Source organism: Periplaneta americana, chromosome 16 (assembly GCF_040183065.1).
Source record: "Periplaneta americana isolate PAMFEO1 chromosome 16, P.americana_PAMFEO1_priV1, whole genome shotgun sequence".
Lineage (NCBI taxonomy): Eukaryota > Metazoa > Arthropoda > Insecta > Blattodea > Blattidae > Periplaneta > Periplaneta americana.
This window is the reverse complement of record NC_091132.1, coordinates 122,360,080-122,376,596: the sequence shown is the minus strand read 5'-3', so window position 1 is coordinate 122,376,596 and position 16,517 is coordinate 122,360,080. Positions and strand designations below refer to the sequence as shown.

General features: G+C 34.4%; 1 protein-coding gene across 2 annotated transcripts in view; it reads left to right on the top strand.

Annotated features, from left to right (window-relative positions):
* LOC138691194 (glucose dehydrogenase [FAD, quinone]-like) overlaps window positions 1-16,517 on the top strand; it is a 177,845-nt gene that overhangs the window by 124,915 nt on the left and 36,413 nt on the right. For both annotated transcript variants that reach the window (XM_069812977.1, XM_069812976.1), the window contains exon 2: window positions 14,574-14,868. In XM_069812977.1, the coding sequence (XP_069669078.1) occupies window positions 14,577-14,868 (292 nt within the window). In that variant the 5' untranslated portion in view covers window positions 14,574-14,576. The remainder of the gene's footprint in view (window positions 1-14,573; window positions 14,869-16,517) is intronic.

Below are 16,517 nucleotides of genomic sequence, written 5' to 3'. Positions count from 1 at the left end.
TCGATGTTGTTTTATTCCTTTATTACTTTTCATTATTGTTCTATTTTGTCGTTGTTTGTTACGGCACATACCATACATTTCGATGTTGCTTTAATACTTTATTACTTTTAACGTAACTCCCTATTATATTATTGTTCTGTTTTGTCGTTAGTTTGTTACTTCACATAACATATTTCGATGTTGTTTTAGTCCTTTGTTACTTTTAACGTAACTTGTCATTGTTGTTCTATTTTGTAGTTATTTTGTTGCATCACATATCATACAATTCGATGTTGGTTTAGTCCTTTATTACTTTTAACGTAACTCATTATTGTTCTATTTTGTCATTAGTTTGTTACTTCAATAACATTCCTTTATTACTTTTCATTATTGTTCTATTTTTTGTTAGTTTGTTACACCACATAGCATACATTTCGATGTTGCTTTAGTCCTTTATTACTTTTAACGTAACTCATTATTGTTCTACTGTATTTTGTCATTAGTTTGTTACTTCACATAACATATTTCGATGTTGTTTTATTCCTTTATTACTTTTCATTATTGTTCTATTTTGTCGTTAGTTTGTTACAGCACATACCATACATTTCGATGTTGCTTAATTCCTTTATTACTTTTAACCTAACTCATTATTGTTCTATTTTGTGGTTTGTTTGTTACTTCACATAACATATTTCGATGTTGTTTTATTGCTTTATTACTTTTCATTATTGTTCTACTTTGTCGTTAGTTTGTTACAGGACATACCATACATTTCGATGTTGCTTAATTCCTTTATTACTTTTAACGTAACTTCTCATTATTGTTCTATTTTGTCGTTAGTTTGCTACCGTAATTTACATACCATATTTCGATGTTGTTTTAGTTCATTATATGACTTCGACTAACTTACAATTTATTTCCCACCTTTGCTGTTATTTCATCTCTTCAATTTTTGTAATTTCCTTCCTTTTCTTCTGAAATTTTTGACTGAAAAATACTAGAGGAGAATTGAGAGTCTTCTTCCCGGGGGACATTTATACATTTATTAGTGCTTGATAATACAAATATCATTTGTTAGTTCAATTTAGATTTTGGGTGAAGCATCTAAATATCGTGTTCTTTCAACTTTCTGGAAGAGACAAGGATAATGATGGCATGCACAAAAATTAATTTAAAAGGCGAACAGGATACATTGAATCACTCATTTAATAATTGTAATTAACTTTAAAATTGCGAAACATTTCGATACCAATGTTTTTTTAATTAATTTGAATACGTTAAACACTGTTCATTTACAAACAATTGTCATGCTTTCTCCCTATCTTTTCTCTACATGTTTTATCGTCACTTTTATCTGTACGACTAGTATCTTACTAAGCGGGAGTAAAATTGAAATATTCAATTGTTTTTTTTTTTCCCGTAAAAATATTAAAGGAGAATTACGAAAGGGAGGGCGTTTGGAATAAAATGCGGCATATCTCATTTCGACCACTTATGATTATTTTTAAATATCGATCTATTTTGTCGTCACTTCATTATTTCATACACAGGAATTTACGGTTGTGTTTTAATCCATAGGCCTAATTCTATTTAGAATTTGTCCTACTTTTGATTCTTCGTCTCTTTTTGATATCACTTATTATTTCACATAATACGTATTTCCGTACTGGTTTAGTCTGTTACTTCACTCTTAAATGTTAGTCTTCTCGATGCTAAATAACCTAGTAACTGATTTAGCGTCGTAAAATAAGATATTTCAAGTAACAAGCATTAAAATGTTGCTTCCTTATATTACAATGATTCATAATTTCTTGGTTCACTTTTTGGTCATTACATTACCAACACGAATTTTTAATATTGTAATAGTTCATTATTTCACTCATGATTACTTTAAATTGTTATCGCAATTTTCCGGGGCGTATTTTGCGGGCTACCGGGGCTACCGGCGGTAGCCCAAGGAAATTACAAAAGAAAAAGTTTATAATATAACATAATGTAATAATTTTGTATTATTAGTTTTACCATAGTAATTAAAATTAAAGTAGACTAATTGTTAGATATATTTTGTGTAATAATAGGGTCAGCGGTAGCCCAAGCCCTTTAACCAGTATACGCCTCTAGAATTTTATTATTTCACGTAACACGCATGTCTGAGTTACTTACTCTATTATTTCATTTATGAATACACCTAGAGGTTACTTTAAATTTATAGGTATTTTGTTAATCCACATAACAAGAATTTTTCTTGTAATTTGATCTATGCGCGATTTGAAATTGCTTTTAATTGTTTGCTATGTCTTCCGTCTTTTATTACCCCATGTAATATATTTCTTGATATTGTTTTATTCTATAGTTTTGTGTAAATTACACTCAATTAGCGCTTAGGTTTGTAGCAAGCAATTTAATTTTCACGCAAAACGAATTTCCTTATTGTTTAGTCTGTCAGACTTACTGTATTTCTAATTGTTTTTTCATAATATATTCCAAATTTTGGTTTACCAACGCTTAGGTATCGCTTTATCCTATTATTTTACTTAGAACCACTTCTTCTTCTTCTTCTTCTTCTTCTTCTTTACCTGCTTATCTCTCCTCTTTTACCGAAATCTACACGATGTAGAAAAGGGAGAATATTTTATTTTCTGTCAATAAGCACTAGACATAGTCTATGCAAACATTGCGAGCCCTCTTGGATGTGGGATTAGCAGAGAAATCACAGGACAACTGCAAGAAAACGGACAACCACCAAGTCCGATAGGCTAGATCAGGCATGTCAATTGATGCCCACAGGAGCAAGCGCGCGCTTTAGATCCAGGAGAGCCTGAGCGCTTTACAGCGGAAAGGAAAGATACAGACGAAAGAGCTGGTATATGCCGCTTGGTCGAGCTATATTCAGGGATGGCCAGCACTGATTCAATAGATAAAGGGTAGAGAACTTATTAAAACTGTATCCATGGTAATTTTTAGATTTTCCTGAGAAGTATAAGTGCATTATAAGAATGTTAGTTTTAATTTTAATGCTCGTTTTTCACAAGTTTGATTTTTTAATTCAAAAGAAATATTTTCTCAACTTTTCGTATAGAAAAACGAAATTTTAAGGTATAAGCCTATTTATTTAGTAGCCTTACAGAATGTTTTCGTAAATCTAATATACCGTATATACGTATTGCTGAAGATAGTGTATTGAAATTTTTGAAAATATTCGCATGGAAATTGTTTGTAAGGAATTGAATTAACAATGCAATTACTGTTATATCATAAGCAAAAGATACGTGCCCATATGTTGTAAAAATGTCAGTTCTATAGCTTCAGCACATTTCGAGAAAATAATTTAATATTCTGATGATAGGAAGTTACTCACAAATATCACCTTAAAAGCATAATGCGATGAGAGTTTTGTTATGGAATATTAGTTACACTTAAAACAGATACAGTACCTAGGTAACTTTGCTTTGTACTGTAATATTGTTTTGATTAGTTTATTGATTACTTTTGTAAGGCTAAATATACCATCAATATAAATTCCAACTTATCATGTCATACTCAATCTCTTTCTTTGGAATATTACTTTATGAATGATGTGATTCATCCACTTAATACAGCATAATATTATACTACTACGAAATTTAAGTGAATATTCCTTCTTAACTCTCTATTATGTTATTAAGATTTAAAACACAAGTGCAATATTAAGAAATCAGTGTTAGTACTTTTGTTTTACAGACAATATAGATAATATTAAACAGAAAGAAGCCATATAAAAATAACGACATAAAATTTCACGTTCCGTTTGAAGTTTGTGCACCTCTGTTTTCTTAATCCGTCAGGTTGCTTATTCATATACACAACCTTCCTCTTTCCATACTTAGCGCTTGCTGCCCGCGCACGACGTCAAGGTCATAAAATGCGCTTGTTTTGACATCACTGGGCTAGATGTAAGATAAATTTATTCTTGGATATTGAACTACGGACCGCTTGGATGGGCAGAGCATACGCTACCTTAGAGCCACCGCGGCAAAAAAAAAAAAAACAATTGCTTCTAAATGATCAAGCGATCTACTAATTAAAAGCCAATAAAACTTTATTCCATTAGAAAGATTTCGAAGCTTGACTAGCCATAGAAATATTATTTCGAACTAGAACAAAACCTAAACAGTCGTCACATTTATCACTTTATATTAAAAGAATGGACGAAGGACTGTGACTCTTATTCCATTTTTGTTATCATGATTACTGTTATTACTATTTCCATTATTAATTTCCTTTATGGTTTTATTAACACTAATTCTTTCCACCAACTAATGCATGCATTAAAACTAATGGTTAGTAACACGATTGTGATTGAATTTAGAATTACTTGCATGTCAATAAAGAGGATGCATTTTGTATTCGAATTGAGGACAAATACTGAAACAATCAATCAGCACTCATACACAATTAGTATAATCTGATAGTTACATTGGCAGATATATTTCCATTCCGACGAAAATAAACAGAATATTATATGAATACAGATCACTTCAACATAAATTCAATAACATAAAAGACTATGAACAAGATAAAACAGAAAATTGCCTCAAAATCATAGTTTGATCATTGTTACGTTCTCCTCCTCCTTTTTAAATTCGATTAGGTATATAAGTTACACAATATGAGATGCGGTCAGATAGAATTTAAGACGAGATGCGATGGAATGTGAGATGCAATGGGATACAATGTCAAACGAGGTGGGATAGAATGTCAGCCGCGGTGGGATTCAATGTAAAAACGAGGTGGGATAGAATGTGAGACCATGTAGGATATCAACCGCTGTGGGATTCAATGTAAAAACGAGGTGGGATAGAATGTGAGACGATGTAGGATAGATTGTGAGACGAGGTGGGATAAAATGTAAGAAGAGTTAGATAGAATGTGAGAGGTGTGATAGAATGTGAAACGCAGAGATAAAATTTTTGTCGTGGTAGAATATTATAATATGAATATGAAGTGAGATGCGGTCCATCTTGAAAAGGATCTTTCTTGGTTTCTACGATCTCTACAGTCTGTATGTGTGCCATCTTTTGCGATTATGTTTTTCTTCGCTCATTCTATCGACATATCGTAAGATTTACCACTTTTCCTTGCAATTCGTAATTCTTGTAAAGGGCTGAAATTATTCAATCTTCAATCATCCTTTTTTATTATTTTGTAGACAGTTTCACTGGGAGTAGCGACTTTGTCTTTACAAGCTCTAGGTTCTATTGACATGTGTGGGTAGTAGACCAGTCATGTCAACTGATGCCCATAGGAGCAAGCGGGCTTTAGAGCTCAGGAGAACCTGAACCTACTTCCTGTTAAGGCTGATTGATGAAATGAAGCTCAAGTGAAATTTCACATGTGCTGTAGTAATAAATTTTTGTCTCGAAAATTTTAATGCACTAATTTCCGAAATAAATGACTAACGGGTGGTATGAATCACTCTGTATACTGAATTAGTTGATGACTTAAGAGAATTGTGGATTTGATTGTTTTTCTCCTGTACTCTTCTTTTGTTCTAAACTACGTAAATATTTTCTTGTCGTTGCTTTGATTTCGGAAACATAATTAAACTTGGTCATTATTGTGTGCGTATCAATATAAATAAGATATGTGTATAATGAGAATAAGGTTCTTAGGAAAATATTTTGGCTAAAAGGGATGAAGTTACAGGAGAATGGAGAAAGTTACACAATAGAGAACTGCACTTCTCAGTATTAATGACATTAACTTTTCGTACATTTTCCCATTGAAAGCGCAGGAATTGATAAAAACGTTTCCTATGAAAGTTGTTTGTTTTGAAGAGCTCTATCAAATGGTACCATATTTGACCACGTCTCCCATTTGAAATTTTAAAGTGATATGCCACTGACCCGATTTCCTATTAGGACTGATTGATGAAATTAAGCTCAAGTGAAAGTTTACATGTGCTTTAGTTATAAATATTTTTGTCTTGAAAGTTTTAATGCACTAGTTTCCGAAATATATTACTGTTACGGGTGGTCTGAATCACCCTGTATAATTATTGAAGAGCAGGTATATATAGTTTCTGATAAAAACTGATAAAGGAGAATTATCACCATGAATACAGTCATCCTTTCTTACTTTTTCATTAGGAACTGAAATAAATTTTGCATTACTGAATTAGCTGATATCATCCTTAAGAAAATTTCCACTTTGATCGTTTTTCCTGTGTATTCTTCAAATGAATTGCAAATGGTCCACTAAAAGTGCTTCATGTCACAAAGCTGTCTTCAGCGAATAGACCATATCTCAGTAATAACACAATTGTGACCGTGAGACCTGGGAACGGAATAATTATTAACAGGGCATAAGCTCAACAGGAGTGCAGTTGTTTTATAACGTGAGGGAGGGTAGTTAGTTTACTGCAGACATCTCTCACGGGCTAAATGGAGCAAGGTAAACTGACGGTGAATAATTTACACCACCATAATGGAACAGCTCTGCCTTATTCGAGAAGATACTCCTTTGAACATGCTGAAAACTAACACTTCGTTCAAGTTATGCATGTAAGTTTCCATTAAATATTTTCTAAGAAAATTGATAATTATTGTCATGACGAAATGATCGACACTAAATAATAATTTCGATGATCTCTTGCTCAATCCATGGTACAGTCAATTACATACAATTCTCTCATTAAAGGGACACATTATATTTCCTCATATTCTATAAGACTAGTGGCTTGTGCAGCAAATGCTGCAAACTAAGTTCATTAGACGTTAAATAAACATTTTTCAGATTTATTTTAAATGAAGAATAGCAGACATTCTGAAAGTTATGTGCTTCCATAATAATGAAACATACTTCCTCTGAATGTTTTTTTTTATGCCAAATACTTTTTCTTTAACCTATCCACCTTCAGTTTTTGAGTTTCAACGCGAAAACGCAAGTAACAATGTCAGGACGATCAGTGGGTTTTTCATGTGGGAGTAAGGCAATAGCTATTTCAGGTCATTGCGGATTGTAGGTGAAAGTTTAAAAAACTCAGGTTTTCTATGCTTTCGAACAATAGACATAGCATCTTCGTATAGCTGCTGCATGTAGAGCTTGAAATGTAGAGGATAAAATCATTTTATCCTACTAAGAGATCTTGCTGAAATGATAGGGAGTTTACAAAAAAAATCTTGTAGGCCTCTTATTTTATCAGTAAGTAATATCTTTTGGTCTTTCCTTAGGAACTGTAATTTTTGCGCTCTCTCGAGCCAATACTGAAGAGAATCACGGATATAAATATCTACACCACACCGCCATTAAATATATGAAAAAGACCCAACCCCACTTGATTAATAACTATAAAAATATTTGATTTTTAATTACAATATTAGTATTTTAAGTAAGTTGTATAGTTTTCAGTAACATATATTATATATAGCCTACTATTTAGCCGCCACTCAGTAAATTACATAAATCAAGATATAATTTAAGATATTCTCTACATCTACTTATATAACCCCAAAACCTTTCACTTTCTTATCATCAATATAGCATTAATATGTATAATAAATGAAAAATAGTCACAGCATGGCATTAACTAAAATAATATTTCATTTCTGATGGTAATAATGTTATCAAACTACCTCAAGTTTTGTAGATTTTAATATCCAATACACAGCTGTACTCAGGAAATTACACACCGCAGAATCAGACCTGTAAATTGTTTTTAGTAAGTCCTGAAGTTTTTAATAACTAATGGAATTTGAGCTCTAAATATGTCAGCAATCTTGCCTGATCATGGCCTTCGTTAAATATTGTTTATTGCAGTGTGTGTTCTGTTTTATTCTGAAATGCAATTAGTTCTCAAAACTGACGACAGATGTATTTTGGAAAATAGGAAAATTATGTTGAAAAATTGACATTTCACAAAAAAAACTACTATTTTTCTGAAAAACTTTTGGTTTATTAAAATCCGTTCAGCCGTTTTCCAGTAATTTCAATTACCAGTTCAAATTTTATATATATATATATATATATGTTTGTGGACAAAGTGATTATGACACAGTTTTTTATATTTCATCATTAACATCATTAGTGACCGTACTTTTTGCTAGGAGGATATAAGATTGTTTTTAAATGGACGACGCACGTGCATCTAGCAAGAGAAGTACTGGACTGACAGCTCACGCGATTCTTGTTTCGTAAAGTGAGGCTTGATATACAGAGTGGAAGTGATATAACTGTGCAGATTGAAGGAGATAATAGACTATACATGAAAATAAATTTAAAAAACCTATTATGTGTTTTGTAATGAAGTGCAGGGTTAGTTAGAAAATTAAGCTGAAAGTCTGCCTAGTTTGGCAACAGCGCATTGCCGGTTCACGTACGTAATCACACACGTATTCGGTCTGAACAGCAGACTTCCGTACCTTAGTTACTTCAATAGAGTTTCCAGAGTTCCAATGGCAGGAAATAACTGTACGTGTTAGTACTTTTATTTAATTTGCAAGAAAACTATCCATATTATTGAAACACTGGAAACGATAAATCATTTCTTATCAGTTTCTATAATGATAACAGTAAAAATCAGAATTGTGTGGATAGTACAAAAATTTACAAGAATAAAAATATATAATACACTAGCATTACTCTCCCTTCTATACGGAAGCGAGATTTTGACATTAAAGAAAAAAGACATGAACAGAATCAAAGCAACGGAGATGAAATTTTTCAGGAGGGCAACAGGATATACTCTTTTAGACCGAAAAAGGAATGAAGAAATTTTAGAACAATTAGAAGTAGAGTCAGTAGAAGAAAAAATCAACAGAAACAAATTAAATTGGCTAGATCATGTAAGAAGAATGAAAAATTCAAGAATCCCAAAAATTATGATGCAGTATAAACCTAGAGGACATCGTCGACCAGGAAGACCTTTTAGAAGACTGCTAGATGGGGCCGAAACAGGTCTACAGAGGCCTAATTCGTGAAGAATGATAATGATGATGATGATAATGATAATGATGATGATGATGATGATGATGATGATGAACGTATGGAGTAAAAAAGTGTTCAAATTTTAGGGTAAAATTATTATTTTGTGGGAAAATTATGAATTTGGGACCAATTCATTCATAGTGTTCTGCCAAGGTTACGTTTTTCACTGAAACAAACTTTCTCCAATCTTTGCTATTTTCTGCCTTCCTCTTACAAGTAAACATTCTGATGGGGCAGATAAAAATGTTATTTTTTTTCTTTCACCATATTAATAATGTCAAAATAAGTACTTATACAAATTTTAGTCACTCGACCGCGATTATGAGAATCGTAGCCACCGTGACCTAACGTAACTTAACTTGACCTTCACAGTGATGGACACTAGGTTAACAATGAATATTTATTCAAATTTCCATACTAGATATTAAGACAGTTAACTTCAGTCATTTTAAATAACTAAATTAATGTATGTGATATGTGAATTTCATCATATCAAAAGGCCGTGGATCTTAATGGAATAAAACATTATACGAACTACAAGCCCACTAGGTCACTTTAATCCAAAGTAACCGTCACATTGAATATATTTAAACTTTAGAACAAGAAAAGCGTATTCCGAAACTCACCGGACAACAATGACGTCACGCTGCAGCGAAATAGGAACAAAACTGCTGGAAGGTTCGATGTTATCATGGCGGCTGTACAAGTTGCTGTCTGTGCTGTGCTAGCAAGATATTGCGAAATTTACGTACTGTCATCTCGTTCAAAGAAAAGAGAGCATAAACAATTTATTTCTTGAACCGGTAGTAATAACTGGTCCGTTGACATGTTCGCTCATAAGCCATTAACATATTGTTTTTACGTTGTGCTCATTATAAACAATACAGCAGAACACACCGCCATGACACAACCTCTGCAAGCTGATGGCACCGGTGCGACATCGGTGGAGCATCAGTGAAGCCATCGGTGAAATTCGGAATATCGTGATGCCATCCGATTGCTCAGCGCAGAGATTCGGAATACGCTCATTGATAGAAGAAATGACAGAGTAATAATTTATCATCGATCCCACCGTGCGCTTTGAAACTGCAGTTGAACAACCTGTAGCAGTACATGAAGAAAAGAAGACCATCTATGACCCTACAATTCAATACTTTTGATATTATTAACATATACACGGACAGACTGAAGTATTTATGTTCTTTCGACATCACACAATGTTACTGTTGCGAATTTGAAACAGTTTACATTTATTATAACGTTGTGTATTATCTTGTACTGTTCACTATTTAATTCATACTGCACTTCATAGTGTTCCGAATAAGCAGGTTTTTTTTTTTTTAACTTTTCAGTTTCAGTTTAATTTCTTTTATTGTTACCAACAGTTGATGGTAACTTATAAAATTTAAAGTTTTTTCACAACACGAGGGTAAATATTGTGTACATATAATCGCTGGAGTCGCAGTTTTCTAGACGTATACTTTTCAATGAAGAATCCTGGGATTCTGCCAACATGGAACTCTCATCCGGAATACTAGACACCATGCAATACGAGAACGTTTTGCTAAAAATCTTCATTCCTTCTACGAGGTTCACCAAGAAGTCCACTGCCTTGCAAAAGATGGAAGTTCTCGGCGAGTTGACATCATTGCCATTCAGCGTATTCCGAACCTCACCGGACCGGTGGACAACAATGACGTCATGCTGCAGCGAAATAGGAACAAAACTGCTGGAAGGATCGATGGCTGTCATGGTGACTGTATAAGTTGTTGTCTGTGCTACGCTAGCAAAATTTTGCGAAATTTTCGTACTGCCATCTCGTTCAAAGAAAAGAGATCATAAACAACTTATTTCTTGAACCGGTAGTAATAACTGGTCCGTTGACATGTTCGCTCATAAGCCATTAACATATTGTTTTTACGTTGTGCTCATCACAAACAATACAGCAGAACTAAAGCAGAACACACCGCCATGACACAACAGTGCACGATGTCATTCGTCTGCTAATTCCCGCCCTATACAAGAACCAATAAAATTCACTGATGGAGACTGCCACCATCCCTGCAAGCTGATGGAACCGGTGCGACACCGGTGGAGCATCAGTGACGTCATCGTTGAAATTCGGAACACCGTGATGCCATCAGATTGCTCAGCGCTGAGATTCGGAATACGCTCGAAGGAACACGACTTTGCCACCGCTTCCACTTTATGGTTATAGTTAGGGCTAGGATTTTGATGAAATTGCATCTTTTTTTCTAGTAAGCCAGAAACATAGCTGCTTTAGTATTTATATGTTATGTGATAAACTGAGTGTTTTAAAACATATTTGATACGGCATTTTTTGCATTCTTTACCTCTTACAACTCATAAGAGCATTTTTTGTTCTATTCGGTCATTTTTGGGGTATTTTCATTTAATTTTGGCCGTAAATCCCCATTATTAATATAAAAATATGATTTACAGTAAAACCTCTCATTTACGGACATCGAAGGGATGTAACAATATGTCCGCATCTGAGAGGTGTCCTTTATTGAGAGGAAGGCTCCCCAATTCATTTATTTATTGGGCTATTTTACGTCGCTGTATCACCATCTAGGTTATTTATTGAATGATATGAAGGTGATAATGCCGGTGAAATGAGTCCGGGGTCCAGCACCGAAAGTTACCCAGCATTTGCTCGTATTGGGTTGAGGGAAAACCCCGGAAAAAACCTCAACCAGGTAACTTGCCCCGACCGGGATTCGAACCCGGCCCACCTGGTTTCGCGGCCAGACGCGCTGACCGTTACTCCACAGGTGTGGACTGGGCTCCCTAATCTAACAGTAAATTTATAATATGCATTATATATCTCTTCACGCTTTAAATGAAATGTATTACCGTAGTTTAATTCTAAATAATTATACTACAGTAAATTCTTTGCAACTTTGAACTACAGTAGATAAGACGAAAAAGGAAAATTCAGTACTGTGCCATGCAATTTTATTCTAGGTCTACAGTTATGCAGTACTGTAATTTACAGTTTTCAACTTAAACTTTACGTTCAGGTGCCATATCTCTCGAAACAGTACAACTGATTGAAGTGAAGATAATAATCCTACTAACTTTATCGTGTGTCGAATACAATTTCACGATCGTGGAAACCTTAGACCCATCAGACAGGTTAAATTTTATGACTCTGTTTATCCACCCGCTTCTAGCTAACAAGGGGTAGCTGGCTGCGTTAGTGGTAGCCTACGAGACCCTTATTGTATTCTTTCATGTTAAGGAATTTCTGTACAGTTCTCAAAACTAAATTTTCCATTTTTGTACCACATTAGTTTTTGAAATCCAAATTCTGACTGCAGTCAGGAGGTAAAGCAAGCTTTAGGACTGTGAAACAGCTGTCCGTGTCCGTGTCTGAGAGTGTCCGTAAACGAGAGTTAAATTTATCATTATTTCTATATTATTTCAGTTGGGACATAAACATCTGTCCGTATTTGATGAGTGTCCGTATCTTGGGGGTGTCCGTAAGGAGGGGTTTCATTGATTTCCTTTAATATTTTCTCTATATACTTTTTCAATTAATACCAATTATTTTTAAATAATTTTAATCGTTTTTCTACACAAACATTGTTATTTTAACGTAGTACCCCCACGTAATGGATCAGTCCAATCACCCCTTCAATATAGACTCCTCTATATCTGCTAGTTCCGGATAAGAGTGGCCTTGTGGTGGATTACATGGAACTACTTCAGGTGAAATAATTAATTAAAGTGTACTACTTAGAAAAATTATGTAAAATTAAATGAACTTGAATGTTGGTACTATAATTTAATTTAATTACTATAGTCGCGACGCTGTTATTTCCGGCGTGACACCTCCTCTTTGCTTAAGTCTTAGGAAGTGAAGACTCTATAAAGTCCAGTTAGGTTGTATCGTTCGCCGTTTTTGTTCTTTCGTTGCCGAGCTACCAGACGAGGAATCTATTTGCCACACCGTTAAACATTATCATGTCGTAGCTCCTATGATAATAAATCAAACGCACTGTAATTCAGCAAATAATTGAGCGGCAAATAACGTCTTCGTGTGTTTCTGCGAACGCCAACGAAAGAGCCAAAATGGCGGGCGATTATATTAATATTTATCGAGCCTTAAGAAATGAATAACGTCTTCCTCAGCGAATCACAAGACGCACACGTTTAAATGTAGCCGACCTGCAACGCGATTGGCTGCCGGAAATTAGAGCGACGGGACTATAGTCTAAATATTAGTATTCCTACTAAGCCAACTATGTAAGATCAATTTTAGGGCATTTTTAAGAGCATTTTTGAAGATTTTTATTTCATAAATGCATTGTTTTTAGGACATTTTTTCATGATTTCTAGGTCATCACTAGACTTCGTTGAATTGCCACACGCAGCATGCAATGAGGTTGCCGATGTACGGTAGTATAAAGGAGGCGGGCGACCGCCCGGTCTCGTAGTATAAGCAGTTCATGTTAAGAGTTGTGACCGGTCCAAATAGATAGAGCAGGTACAGCTAAATACCTATGTAAGCACTTATTTTTGCATTACTGTGGTTGGAATAGTCAAAGCTTAATATTTGTTCAGTGCAGACAAGAATTCAATCAAACATACTACAATGAGAGTGTTGCTGTTCCAAACAATTGCCCCTGGAATACCCTTACCCCCGCAGCCAGTCTTGACCCGTTTGGTAAACGTGGTTGGATGCTGTTAATTATTATGCAGAACATTATGGCAAAATAATGGAGGTAATTGATGCATTGGATAGCACAGACATTTCCGCTGTTGCAGCTGTAAAATCATTGCCTTGTGAACAGCTATTGGAAGATATTCTCTTCATTCATTCTGATTTTAAAATCGTGTCCAAAAGTATCAACCTGTTAGAATCGTCTAAACTACAACTCTCAGAAGTCCTTAATATAGTGGATAACGTATCACAAACCGTTATCCAAAATAACAATTCACTAATTTCAGAAAAATTGAAATGTAAGTTGAGAAACATTATTGCTAAAAATTCTGCCTATTCACAACTTCGTATTATAAATGATGTACTATCAGATCACGACAATACGTCTGAAGTTGGTGTACTAAAAAGTAGTGACTTTCCGTTCTTTAAATATGCACCTATTACATCGTGTGATGTCGAATATACATTTTCCCAATATAAAAACTGTTTAAGTGACCATCGGAGGAGGTTCACTTTGCAGTCGCTCAAAATGTACGCAACTCTTTACTGCAATGCACATATTCAAGGATGATATGAGTATATTACATTAAATATTAAGAGTTAATATATCTCACTATAAAATAATTGTGTATTTACATGTTTAGACATTTCCTACTTCAATGATCATTCATTATACTTCTTGAATGCAGGATACAGGTTTTATTGTAACCGCAGTATACTGCTCAGTGTTTACATCAGACATACTCCATCCGATGCACGTCCCTTTCTCATGCAGTCTATACCGCGTGCGCAGTAAACCTTGCGATTCTCGTGGCAATTCCACGAAGTCTAGTCATCACAATCCTAGCCCTAGTTACAGTGAATTCAGAACTAGTGGAGCCGCAGGAGGAACAAATTGAAGCACACATTGAGCGAAGCTTCTTAATCCATGTTGTTGCAGGTAATGGACTGTTCCGTGTCTTCTGGAGCTTGTGGATGCTCCTTCGAGGACACATCTTTCCTCACAAGCACGGCGGTGTGCCCAGCGGGAGGCCTCACCATCTTCCTAGGCCTTGTCGAGTGCATCTTGAGGCAACATTGCGATATCTCATACCCCTGCCACAGAATTGTTGACACGCCTGACACTACTCCCAACACTTATGACTTCATCGTGGTGGGGGCAGGAGTGGCGGGACCCGTGGTGGCGTCCAGGCTCAGTGAAGTCTCACACTGGCATGTCTTGCTGCTGGAAGCAGGTCAGTCATACGTGTAACACGTACGCCTACACTTCTCTTTTCTACCACCACCATAACCATAGAATTCTTTCCATCGTCACAAATCTTGTCTTCCATTTTCATAAACACATCATCATCATCATCATCATCATCTACAACATGATTTGGACATACTATATAGATGGAGTATCGATAATTTCTTCTGTTAAATCTTAATAAATGTTGCTTTATGACGTATTCTAAAAATAAGACAGTTGCTCAAAATTCGTATGAAATGAATGGTGTGAAGTTACCTAGAGTAGAATCATTTAAGGATTTGGGTATTTATTTTACACACAACTTATGTTTTAAAATGCACTTAAATCACGTGGTAATTGATGCATATAGAAAATTAGGATTTATAATCAGAAATACAAAAGAATTAAAAAATATAAATACTATTGATACTCTATATAAAACTCTAGTTAGGAGTAAGCTAGAGTATGCTCCTGTAAAATGGCCACCTCAGTTCCAGTCCCATCAGATGCAAATAAAAGGATACAGAATAGTAATATGCGTTACAAGAGCGATATGTTGAAGTTTTCATGTTCGAGGAAAAGTTTGAAAAAGCGAAACGTAGTTGAGCTTTTTTAATTTCTGAGAATTGAAAGAAAACATACCGCTCGTGTATCGTACATTATTTTGTGCGAAGATCGTATATTACATACCTGAAAGAGGAATTTCTAATTAGTTGCAATGAAATCTCCATCTTGGTTTCTGTTCAATGACGACAAATTTGCAAAACAAAAATATCTATCTTCAACATTGTTGCTTTAAAATGTTTTCTGTGTTTACTATACTCCAGTAGGCCGTGATATACGTCTGTCTTCTTTTTCCCCAGTCTATGATGAGTCTGGAATCTTAATGATTTTTTCACGGCTTCTTCAATGTTACTTGCATCACGAATGCAGTAACTTTAGTGGAGTTGTAGAGTTTACTTAATTTTTGCAAATATTTAAAAACAATAATTAACAGTGAAATTTAAGTGAAATTGCAGTGGTAAGTTTCCAATTTATAATTATTACTATATTGAACGTCTCTAAAAATAATATGTTAAAAGCCTAAAGCAGTAAAATCAATATGTCACGTATGCGGTAAGAAGAGGGAAATTGTTATGTGTGTTAGGCTGGGAATACTGAATGTGGAATTTTAGACTTTCCGCGGATTGGTTTTGTGCGGAAACCAAGCAAATACGCACGATCTCGCACAAAAGATTTTTACGTTATTTATATTTTAAAAAGCATCATGTGTCGTCTTATGACAAGCAAAGTTCATATAATCAGTTACTTTTTGAATTTAATTATAAAACTTTAAAATCTCGACGATTAATAAATGATCAAATTTTACTCAATAAGACTGTTAACGGTATATTGAATAACTGTGATTTTCTTAAGTTCCTTCAGTTCAATGTAAAAAAAAAAACAGAATTATGTCATAGGCAACCTTTTGTTATTCCCATTTCTAGAACTGTTTTCTTGAGGAACTCTCCATTATTTGTTATGTGTAATACAACTCTCTGTCTTTAAACTGTGATCCTCAATTAGATTTCAGTTGAAAAATTTCATACAATATTAAAAAGAATTCTATTTCCTTAGATATTTAAATTATGAAGAAGTGTATTATAATGTTTT